At 38.7% G+C, this 12,743-nt stretch overlaps 1 protein-coding gene across 1 annotated transcript; it reads left to right on the top strand.

Annotated features, from left to right (window-relative positions):
• The first annotated feature begins 3,568 nt into the window (after nucleotides 1-3,568).
• vamp3 (vesicle-associated membrane protein 3 (cellubrevin)) lies at nucleotides 3,569-12,698 on the top strand. Its single transcript, XM_083972747.1, has 5 exons — nucleotides 3,569-3,674; nucleotides 8,193-8,271; nucleotides 11,024-11,182; nucleotides 11,459-11,510; nucleotides 11,677-12,698. Coding segments are annotated over exons 1-5 (309 nt in total). The 5' UTR covers nucleotides 3,569-3,672; the 3' UTR covers nucleotides 11,694-12,698.
• Nucleotides 12,699-12,743: the final 45 nt, after the last annotated feature.

Genomic DNA, 12,743 nt, shown 5'->3' with positions numbered 1-12,743 from the left:
GTATTGTGTTTGTGTTAGTGACACTATAAGCTCAACATTGTTGTTTCTTAGGACCTGTCAACTTATCTTTCACTGAGTGAGTGATTATCATTGGACTCATATGAATTGTGGTTGCATAACAAATCATGTGATGTGTGAGATATAGCTATTTGTGTAGATAATTTTACAAGAATTTCCATTCTGAAGCAGTGGGCCCACAGGCAGTCACAGTAGTAGTGTATTGGAGTTAAAGCACATCTATCCTCTAGGTGGCAGCATCATCAAGCGTCAAGGCATTTAGATTTGCAGATTGTCCCCATTGCTCTGCAGCTCTACTGACTGTGGTTTAACAATAAGAAGCTCCTCAGACACAAATAATACTTACGACATTATAATCATCTATGTTTCTGCTTCAAGTCAAAAAGTGGCAAAGGGAAGAGCACTGTCATTTAGATATCCTGCAGATAGTCACATGACACAGCAATTATAGTTCCTCTTTGCAACAAATACAAAGTTCATACATACGTTAACATTTGCAAACCAAAAAGGAACTTGCAGGACAATGTATTCCCCAAACACAAATATACATACAAATGATGTCTATCTATGCCACTGAGGACACTGTGTTCTTCACCCAACAACACATTCCTTCCCTCCCCGTATCTATCCGAGGCCCCTTTCTCAGGTGACAAACACAAAGTGCTGGGAGCTGACAGGGGGGCACAACAATCGAGAGGTGGAAGAGCCCGAGAGAGCACGAGGACATGGCTGCAACACTGCTGACTGTGATGCTCATGATCACCTACGTCTGTGAGGGAGGTGAGATGTTTGTTTTGGGTTTTTTTTCTCAGGAACTGCTGTCTCATGACATAATGCAACTACCTATACTCAGCTTCTTATTTGAGATATGAATACATCTGTGTCAACCGTTTGCGTAATAGCACTCCTGAGGAAATCAACAGCGTCTGACTTCCTGCAGAAAATCCGAGAGAAGCGTGCATCAGAGTGTTATCCTGGAGGCTGCAGCACTGAGTCCAGCGAGTCTGCAGAGCTGCTAGAGATGGATATGGCATATGTAAGTTCTCTGTCACTTGGACTTTCCTTCACATTTGCTGAATGCTTTGTCGTTGCATTTGTTTTTTGCTGAAATACACAAATTGTTTTGTAAAGGATTCAAACTCTTCCAAGCTTCACATCATTTCTTCAACTTCTCATTTTTCAAAATAAAAGTAAATAGCAACTAAGTTTTGATTAAAGGACAGTCAGTTGATTTAGGACAGTCAGGTCCCTGCACAGGGAGGGGGAGATACGATCCACCTGAAACTATGCATCATGAATAACAGCCATGTCCAGAAGCTGGACTTAGACTTGAGAATCACTTCTTTGTTCACCAGGTATGAAGTGTAACTCTATCGAGCAAGTCACTCAGGCGTTCACCATGACTGTGTTGCTATATACAGGCTTGCAGTCTGAGGACACAGTGAAGTGAAGGCAGGCCATTAACATCTAGGCTACTTTGTTTCTTAGTGCACCTGCAGCAAATATCAGGTGACCAGCATTAAAAAGATGTGGAATGTTACTGACAATGAAATCTTATGGACACTATTGGAAAATAGAGTCTTTATGTTGTATGTATATAAATATTGGGCTATGTTTGGAATAAATGAATCAACCCCATTTACAGGAGGACAGTCCGAACCTGCTGTTTAATGGAGGCGGTGCTCAGAAGGAGCTAAACCATGTAAGTTTTACTTTTTTGCTTAATGTAAACCTTAATTATGTTGTTTTTAGTTAAATAAAAGTGGTATCAATAAAGCCAATATAACTCTGCCTAAATCCTCTGTTGTCTTGTAACAGAATCCTCCTGGAAGTGAAACAGAGAATGAAGGATCTGGGATGTAGCCAAGATGACAATGTTGTTGTTGAGTAAAGTTTCCCCCAACCATTAGTATAGGACAACTTTGTCTGAATGCTTAGGAGTTGAAAATACATTTGAAAATATATATCAAATATAATCAGAGAGATGATCAGTAACTGAAGCATTTATAAATGTTAGAGAGTGATTTGTTGCAATGGTTAATTTGCATACATAATATCCTTAAGTTAAAATCTAAGACGTATGAGTAGCTAAAGAGGATTATCATGCATTTCCACTAGTTATTACTGTTTTAAGTAGAAAAAAAAGTAAAATTAGAATTGAGAATCTTTGACATATATATTTAAAATAGACAAATTAATTTCTTTTCCAGAAGTTGGTGCTCAAAAAGTTGGTTAACTGTGTCATATATTACATAAAAATATATTTGACCTGCAGACTTAAAAGCAAGCTTTACCCAAACATTTCAGTAAAGATGCATTATATTGATGTGTACTCATTTTGTATACAGAATAAATGATATGCAGACATGTGTAGACTCTTGGGATCCCTCTGTGTTGTGTTTTTCCACTCATTTACTCTAAGTTGGTGTTTATTTGCATCTTTATTCACCCACTAGGATTAGACATGAATTTCTTTTCTGGGTGAAGTGTAAAGTGAATTTAAGACAACATGCCATGAATTAGCTCCATATTGGGAGACCTCATGCCTCTTAAGTGTTGCTTTCATGCGCTTCGAGACATAATTAACTAAACATTTAGCTATTGGGTGGTCACTTTTTTTTTTAGAGGGCTGTATGTGTACTCTTCTCTTTTGCAGTTTGGACCTGCCAAACTTGTATGTTGTGTTACTGCTTGGTACAATTGCAGTTCCCTTTTCTTCTGATCAAAACAATCCGGGGTATTGACTTCATATTGATTGGACAGAAGTCACTGACTGTTGTAGAAACATAGCACAACTCCTACTTGGTTCTGTTGCCTCGAGTTCTCAACTCACATTTTTTTTTGCTCTGGATGTTTGCTGACACAAAGAATATCATTGTTGAATAGTTTCTATTAATATGTCACAATATAAAGAGGGCCACATGTAGGCAATAAAGAGAGAAATGATTTTTATTCACGTTGACCACTTCAAATGATGAATTCTGGTCTTATTTCAGATGCAGTAATGAAATGCGTGTTGAGAGACTATTTTTTACCTTAGAAAATATTCAAAGTAATGTTTTAGTTCCCATGGTCACATGCTGATCACGGGTTTTGGTGGTCGTTTTTTCCCCATGCATCTACCGGACAAATGACCAGATAAATGAATGAAGATTGAAAAAATGCACATATTTGAGATGTTACACTCCCATGTCATCCTAGAGCCTAATATCACGCCTTGATCTGGATTATGTGCTGTTTTTTTATGTTATAATCTAATGTTATGCGTTAATAATGTTATTATGCGCAAAGGGGCTGCAGACTGCCTGTCGAATGATGCCTTTCAGTGCCTCTCGTTTGCTCTTACTTTTACAATTCAACACCCGACGATAGGGTGCACTAAGTAATAAAAAGCAAATTTAAAACATATTTTATTAGATGTAGTGAACACTAATTAATGATGCACTTTTACGCAGTGAATGATTCATTTTATACATATATTTTATTATCTTATCAGAGTCTGCGTTTGTCCGAGATTAGTTATCCCAATTTTGCCGATAGTACGTGAAGGCAGCACACCAACCGACGGCACTAACAGTTACGGCTTGACACTTAGCATTAGCACACACAAGCAAGAAGCAGTTGCGGTGCCGTTGAAACAAATTTCATCTCACAATGTAAGTTTGTTATGTTTCTACCAGACTGGTTAACAAATCAAATAGTTGAAACTTAGTCCAACTTTTTCCCCCCCTATACCGGCCTTTTGGATGGTTTGGTGAAACGGGGTCACGGAAAGAAAGCAACGCCCAAAACTTTGCTGCGTTGCTGCGTTAGCCAGCCAGCAACAAGTGCTAGTGCGTTGCTAAGCTAGTTTTAGCAAGAGCTTGCTAACTTCGTAAAACACAAACTTTTTCTGTCTCTTTTTGTGTGTGCAGAAGTTGGCTCGTTCTTGTCCTTTCGTTTCCTGTTCGGTCGTCGATTAGTAATTGATAATGTTGCAAATATAATCGGAAATCAATACAGTAGTCGCGAAGTTAAATTAGTGCCTAAAGGTCTACTAGGAACAGGAAATGTATTCAATGCTAACGTGTCTATTTGTTAGTAATTAGTAATCGAGTAATTCAAAGTGGGATTTTACAAATGCGACTGAGTGATGTTTTGTCGTAAGGTTTCCCTGCCCAACGATGTTTGGTCATGTTAGAATAAAAATACAGGGCGATTTTTAACCTAATTTCTTTTGAAAGGTGCATTGTTTTCGTATTTTTCCGCTAACCTCCCTCATCCTTTGAGCCTCTGCCACCCTGCACAGGAAAACCTGTCCGTGCAATGACAACATTGCACTGCAGCTAATGTTTTACTACGATTGTGTTATTTGCTGCAGTCCAATCTGTTACCCAGCATATGCATATTGAAATAGTGAAGTGATGTTTAGAGTTAATCAATAATAAATGCTGCCATAAGAGAAAGGCTTCATGAAAACATGAATAATTTAGTCAGAATTGACTGATCCAGTTGACTGAGTGTGATTAACAACAGAGCCACAGTTCAGGACACATGATCTTAACCATGTAATTTTGAAAGCTTGACAGTATTTTTTTTTTCTGCTTACACCCATGATACAGTAGAGAACCTCCTACAGCATACAAAGATTCATGTATGGATATATTTTCTGTTGGTTTTGATGAAGTAATAGTTGAGACAGTTAATAAACTAATAATGGGGGAAATGTGACTATAATATGTAAATGGATCAGTTACTGTAACTTTGCTTCAAGAAGACTGGATTTATTCAGTCAGAGTTTGGTTGTTAAAGGTTGGATACTGTATATCTGACTGAGAGCAAGTGCAAAGCCTTGATTACATAGTTCCCTGAAATTTAAACATTAAAATATTATAGAAAAACTAATTATTATGATACAGTTTGGTCAGAAATACGTGAAGTATGGACCCGTTTGCTGGCTTCTGGTCTCATATAGCCAGACATGACTCCACAGCACATTGTAAGCAGAAGGCACTGGAGAAATACCTACTAAACCTCATTTGATTGAGAAAAATTAAATCTTGTGTGTCTCCAGTCCAGAAAGTCAAGACAGACACAAATTTATTTTTCATTCAATAGATTCAAAAGATGTCTTATTTTTGTATGATTTTGTTAGAGGGAACTAAGGTGGCAGTCAAAAGACCTCTTTTTACACAACATGTTGACATCACTCCAGGTAGAGCACAGATGTAATTTGTAAGATAATAACGCAGTCTATTTCTGTCATTCACTTTTACAGCCCTGTCATTGTACACACTGGCTCGTTTTGCATGGCTTAAATGGAGTGAACTAATCAGCCGTGCTATCTGTTGTGTAAAGGTCAATAGAAACTATCACACATTTAAAATTAAAAAACAAACAAACCGCTCACCCACCGTAAGATAAAAAACTGTGGAGAAGCTTTCCATCTGGCCACTCTGCCACGAAGCATGATGGTTGTACATCTGGAGGTTTCTCTAGAGATGCCTCTTTTTTGTCTTTGTTAGATCTTACAAAATAATCAAAGACATAGACTTAAATGGAATTGAGTCATTGATAATAATGATATCGATTACATCTGTGTTTTACTCGGTACACTGTCTCAAAATATCTTCTGTGAAAAGGCCCAGTTGAAATTTGCATTTATATACAAGTAGCGTAAAGCTGATATTTTTCACATGCTCTTGACAATCATAATAACTTCAAATTAAAAAACAATTACATTATTCATTTGACTGTATTGTTTTCTACATCTGGTAGCAGTGATAGAAAGTTGCTGATAAGCCTGACAGCCTGACATTAAGATGTAAGACTGAAATCCAAAAGGAGGTATCGCCACTTTAGCTGCTCGAGCTTATGTTAGACTGATTTGACTTTTGTGAACAGAAACTGAACCATAGAGTCAGCAACTGAGAGCTAAGCGAGCAAAGAGAGAGTCTTTTAAATGACACAAAATGGATAAACTCCATTGTTGATCACACTGCCTCACTTAAGCAAAACACCTGGACCGAGGCCCATCCAATAAAATCAATTCAGTGCATGTTGTTGCATTACCTGCACATTTGGACCAGTACTTCCAGTCCTGATTGTGGGCAATTATAGCAGCATTTCAATTAATACATGCCAGTATAGACAAGGCAAAGGTGTGCCATCTACAGTCATTAAAAGGATCTGCCCTTTTATTTTTGTCTGTGTGCACTGTGCAGCCTTTTAATAAAATCAAAAATGTAAAATAATCTTGCCTTATAAACCTCCAGTAGACATTCAGTACTAAAAATGGTGCCTGTAAATATTGTACTGCTTTCACAGGGTCTTGGGTGTGTAACAGGATTAAGCTCATTTAGATGTAGCCCGCCCATTCACCATTGTTGGGTTTGACATTTGCCTTCCTTTTTGGATGCATTTACGTCACAGATTGTTTTTTCTTCAGGATATGAAGTAGGTTAGTAGTAGTGTTGTTGTGAACACTAATATTGCAGTTTACATTGAGTGTTCCTGTGTAGTTGAAACCTGCGCAACTGGAATGTAAATCAGCTGCTGAATCACGCACCAAGACTTAAGTTGTATTTAAAATTGACTGTCACCTCTGCAGTGCTGACAGATGTTTATACACCCGCGCCGACTGTGGCATTTACACTCTCACTCAGACCCTCAGCAGTGTCAGGTGACTTGTAGGTTAGAGAACAGTAGGTTAAGAAGACTTATTTCTGGCTTAAGCAGTAGTATACATTAGGATTATTCAGATATTAATACTAAGCCAAAGCATTAATAATATCCTCCAGCATCTTTCTCAAGTTTCTTGCTTTTTTTTTTAGCTCAGGAAGGAAGGACATTGGGACTTTGAGGAAAGTGAGTTGGTGAGAGTTTATGAAAATATGGCCCAGTCAGCTTCCTCATTCAACAGAACCCGCACTGACGTCTGTTGTGGAAACAAAGATACAGTGAGTCTGACGTGACCACAGTTTCATCTCAGTCGTGTCATTTTTCAAACTAAGACGTCCAAGAAGAAATAAGAGGGTTTATGAATGTGTCGTGGCTCGATGTCTTGGTTATATGATAATTTTTATTTAGTACAGGTTTATCAGAAAATCTAAATGACTTGGCCTCTAGCATTGTTTCTCATAAAGGATGTTTTGAGCAGGTTTTGTGGACGCATTGATGTGTGCAATAACACTTTCACTTGCAGAGGAAGTTACTTATCTGCAGCTGTGTTGTTGTTTTGTTTTTTTGTGTGTGTGTTAGATTTGGGTTGGGTCCTTGTACTTGCCGTAAGAAGCTCCACTTGTCTCTTTACTGTACTGAGTTATAATAATCCCTTACAGTTTGCCGACCGTAAACATATCCTCCCATTTTCAGATGAGCGGTGTCACTGGAGAGCAAGTGCCGTCTGTCGTCACAGGGTGGCAGTATGTAACTACTCTGTGACGCTCAGACAGCGATGCATGCAGTTTAAAGCCATTATGTCTAATCCAGTCCATTTTTTTCGTGACATGTTACATAAGATGACTTATTGTCAGTTGTTTAAATGTTATAAGACGTTGATATGAAGCATTTATCTTGCAGCAAATTTATAGGCCTTGTATTCATTCTTATCACATGTCACCATTCTTGCTATTCAGCTATTCAGATGATATCAGTCATCGGTTTTATGGTTGTTGTTACACTACAGCTACAAGACAGACATGGGCCTGATGTGTTAAAGGAAGTGAAACAGACACATGTGCTCAAACAGTACATGGAGTACAGCCTAAATATATTTGTGCTTTACCATCATGTCATCATGTGTCTGTTGGTCTTAGAGCTCCATCAGATTGAAGGGTGTGTGGGTCGCACTTGTAACTCTGAGGAAGATCCTGGCTTTTTCTACAAAAAAACAAACTCAAAATGTTCACAAAATCAACATTTCATGACCAAAATGCCAAGCTTAATTCAGCATGTTTATGAAGGGAAGACTAATTATGTCATGCGTTGTGTGTGTTGTGCCACAGACTCGGTGTATTGTGTTTGTTTTCATGCTGTACCAAAAACACGTCAGCGACTCTGGAAAATCAAAGTGAAGTTATAAAAAATGTAACAATTTAGGATTAGATTGGGTTATATGTTATGCAACAGATTTTTTTTTCTTTTCAAATCTCACCGGAGGCTAATATTTTTTACTCTTTTCATCGTTTTACCAGGTCAGCCCCCGGTCCAGAAGGCTCTGGCGCAGCGTCAGGCAACAAGCGCTTGCAGCAGACCCAGGCTCAGGTGGATGAGGTATGATGATGTGTCCGCTGGCCTCTGAGGTCCATTTAAACTTTCAGGCTTTTATTTTCACATATGGTTGATATTGTTTACTTTAATCTCAGTTCATGCATGTGTCACCACGAGGAATATTGATTTCTGTTTATCATTTATGGAGAAAATTCCCACAAGAGTGCATTTCATTCTGAATTTATTTTTCATTTTCATGTCATTTATCAAAATGAATGGAATTTCTGTTTGGTCTACCCTTACCACTAAACATCATTTATCTCACCAAACCCACAACCCTCCCCCCAGTGCTTTATATTGGCACTGACCTCTCTGTTTGGTTCCAGAAGTGCAGAATTTATTCAGATAAATAGAAATGTTGATATTTATTCCAAATTCAAAAAGTGATCAATTCAGTTTTTCCCCAAATATAAAATTGTCTCAAGCACATTTCACATTGTAGGCTGAAATCTGAGCACATATTGTAGTTAAAACAAAAATCTGGACCAAGGGTTTATTTTACTTTGGCAAATTTGAAACGATGAAAACAAGATGCATAAAAAGTTGGAAAAGAATATCTAAAAATCTGCACCACACACACGGATGTCATAATTTTGCATATTTTATTTCATCATCCTCTTGAAGGGTCACTTTGAGCACAGACAGGGCAGAAACAGCATGTTCACTAATTCATCAGCTCTGTTTGCATTTATGAAACAGTAGCTTGATAATTGCAGACAGATTAGCTGGTGTTCGTGAAGTGAAATCCATGTCAAAGACAAACTGAAAGCTCAGATAACTGTGTGCAGAGTACAGAGATCGTCAGTCAGCTGACCATCCTGACTCAGGAGTCCCATAAAGTTGTGGCAGGTCTGCACAGACACTAATTAATTACGTCACCATTTATGAGGGTGTCATAAATCAAGCAGGCTATTATATAATTTTCCTTTTAATTTAGATGAACCTTTCTGTGCATGTACAGGACTTTAGGAAAGTTGTTAAGCACATACTCCACTGATTTGCAGTTTATGGTGATGGTAGAGTGGCCGGATGTAACCCTTCTCTCTCAGTGAACGTCTGTAAGAAAAAACACACTCAAGGACTCTGAGATTGTGAGGAACAAGATTCTGGTCTGATGATAGAAAGATTGAACTGTCTGGAAGAAACCAGACATGACGTTCTTACCGAGCCCGTTCTCCTCAGCCTGGCCTGGAGCGGCCACCTCAGGGCAGAGTCCTGCTTGTTCCAGACTTCCTCCATTTAAGAATTATGGAGGCCACTGCGCTCGTGGGAAGCTTCAGCGCAGCAGAAATGAATATTTTTATGGCCTTTCTTAATCTGGTCTCTGAACTCTGCCGGCAGCTTCTTCCTCCTCATGCTTTGGTTTTTTCCTTAGATATAGACAGAAGTGTGCTTCTCTCAATCATGTCCAATGTTCAGTGTACTATTTCAGTTTTTCAGTTTTAATATAATTGCAAAGATTTTTACATCTCAGTTTTTATTTTGGTATCAGGCGGTAGTTTGAAGAGACAATTAATTTTTTAATTTTAACATGCATGCTGCAACATTAAAGGTGGAAAAATTAAAGGGGTCTGAATACTTTCTGAATGCACTCAGTTTCCATAAACTGGACATTTAACACACCACACAGCCTCCCTGAACCACTCTCCACTAGTAAATATTACATTTGCATAATCTACAGTAACAGTATTTGTCCACATGTTCAGTGACAAACTGTGTAAATGCAAAGCTCGGTCTTAAGAAGAATCACACTGGATCATACAAATAGAAATTTCAGCTGCCAGAAAACGATTTGTTATTTTTTTTTCTGTCTAGTCCTCAACACGCTCCGTCTTTCTCTGTGACTCGCTCTCTTGTTTCTTGATATCTGTCTCAAGCAGAGACTTGCATAACCCCTTGGCAGCCGTGTCATGAATCACCACAATGTGGAATCGGTGGCTCTCTGATGCTGCTCTACCTCCACATGTCGGTTCACATGGCAGGCAGGCAGCATGCGGCGTGAGCTCTCAGAAGTTAGGATCAGAAAACGGTGTCAGTAAGTAAGGCCACCAGGTAGAAACGGCGGCCAAGTTTCACTCCTCCCGACGTCGTGGGTGTCGCTCTTAACCCTATTACTGTACGCCCCCTCCTTCCCTCGCTCAGTTTTGGCCCCCTTGGGGTTGGCCCCTCCTACCCAGAACTTTAACCTTAGTGTGTCATACGAACGCCTCCGATTGGCTGCCTGCAGTTTATATAATCACTGTCTCCATGGTTATGTAAGACCTGCATGAGCCAGTACACTCCTCTCCACCCAGCCGCTCTGCTCTGTCTGAGAGGAGGGGCGATAAGTTGGGTTTGTGGATCAGTGGAACATATAGGTTATGTGTATTGTGTGATACTGTGTGCAGACAAACATGTCTACCTGATTCCAGGTGAACTCTGTTATTAAGCATAAGTTTGTAAATCATTTATTTATTCATTTATTTACTGTCACGTTTTTAAACGCATGCTCCATCCTGCTTCCTGGCAGTGTTAGGTAACATTTTAGAGCTGAAACCAATGATGTCATCAGCCATGTGCACACTGTATTAGTTGATGTTTTTCCCTGTTTACTATTAATTCTAAAAGAAGCGATTAAGGCAGGGTTTGATTGATCTCACATGATGTCTAGTCAGGATTACCCCACATTAAGATCCTGTAGGTCAAGAAAAAAAAGAAGAAAAAAAACTAACATGCTTCAACTAAGAGTGTTTTTCTTGTGTGTGTGTTTTTGTAGGTGGTGGATATTATGCGTGTCAATGTGGACAAGGTGCTGGAGCGCGATTCAAAGCTGTCTGAGCTGGATGACAGAGCGGACGCACTGCAGGCCGGAGCCTCCCAGTTTGAGACCAGTGCCGCTAAACTGAAAAGGAAATACTGGTGGAAGAACGTCAAGGTTTGTTTCCAAAAATCACATTGTAATAAATATAATGAATTAAGTCCATGCTTCAAGTTTCAAAGTCTACTAAGTCCTCTAAGCTGGAAGTGGAAGCTGAGTTTTATCGGTCTCGACAAAGGTCAAAGTCGTAACTAGAGTTTAATGTCATAGATTTTTTTTGCACTATTAAAGATTTTTTTTAACGAAACTGAGAGATATTACTAATACGTTTTTCTTTTTAATAAATACACAACTACTTCCAGTTTAAGTGTTTAACACTTTCACCTCTTGCAGATGTGGGCCATCCTGATAGCTGTGTTAGTGATCATTATCATCATCATTGTCAGTGAGTATCGAGCCTGCGGTTCATATTGCCTGTGATCTTCAATATAAAATTACTTTTCAGAGCTTTCACTTGTTGATAGAGTGGCTTTTTAAAATAAATACATTCATTTACTCATAATAATTATATTCAAGACAAATGAATAACTAAATTCTTACTTCATTCACAGTTTGGAGTAAATCGTAAAAACAAAAAAAGCAACAGGGGAAGGAGGAGTGGAGGAAACAATGAAGACGAGGAGAGTAGCTATGTGCATAAAAGATGTCTCAGAGGAAGAGTCCACGTGATCACTGGCTACTGAGCTCCACAACATTTTTCTCCTTCAGGGGGGGTCTTCATTCCTTGTCCTGGATTGCCCTTTGTGTGTGTGTGTGTGTGTATATGTGTGTATGTGTTTGTGTGTGTGTGTGCGCACATATGCCTCAGTAAAGGATTGTCATAAAACCAGATTTACACCAGACCAGACACTGTAAACTTCTATCAGTGCCATGCCACATGCCAAAGACTACAGAATATGAATGAACTCAAAACTCTACTAAAACCTAAAAACAAACACACCTTTACCTTTGACTGTATGACAAAGAGCTCACACACACACACATTTATTCCAACCTCAGGACTAGAAGTGAAGAATATTGTTGTAAACTCTCCTCAACTTATATTTACCTTTTTTTTTTTATGTTTTACTGTATTAATATCCATTGATTTTTGTGTGCCGGGCTAAGATAAGTGCCTTTCACAGTATGCTGTTCTGTGTTAGTCTAGATTGTAACAGTAATCTTATGTACAATAGAAAAGATGCTCCTTTCCAAACGTACACATATTTTTGTGTAATGCCATTTTTTTTTAAATATTCAATATTTCCCCCTCGTTAAAAAAATTCTGATTCTTCTGCAAGTCACAGTTACAGGGGGAATAGTATGGTTGGTTCAATGCCTTATTTCATTTATGCACGTGTTAACTGAGTTGTCTGTATGACATCTTAAATTTAGGATTGAAGGAAGAGGAATTTCAACAACCAGTAACACGCTGCTGAACCACCTGAAACCACCTGTCCTTGTCCACCGCTGTTTGAGCGGGGTCTTAATATACAGTAAAGACTAGATAAGTGCCTATATGCTAAGACCAACAACCTCAAAGTCTGACAAAGGCTAGAGAAAGTGAAGTGACATATAAAACAAAAGAACAAAAGTGCTACACTGGGTTTAAGTGGAGAGTTGTGGTCGGGTCTCTCTG

This window comes from Trachurus trachurus (assembly GCF_905171665.1).
Source record: "Trachurus trachurus genome assembly, chromosome: 5".
Classification (NCBI taxonomy): domain Eukaryota; kingdom Metazoa; phylum Chordata; class Actinopteri; order Carangiformes; family Carangidae; genus Trachurus; species Trachurus trachurus.
Note: the sequence above shows the minus strand (reverse complement) of the source record. Positions and strands in the feature narration are given on the sequence as shown.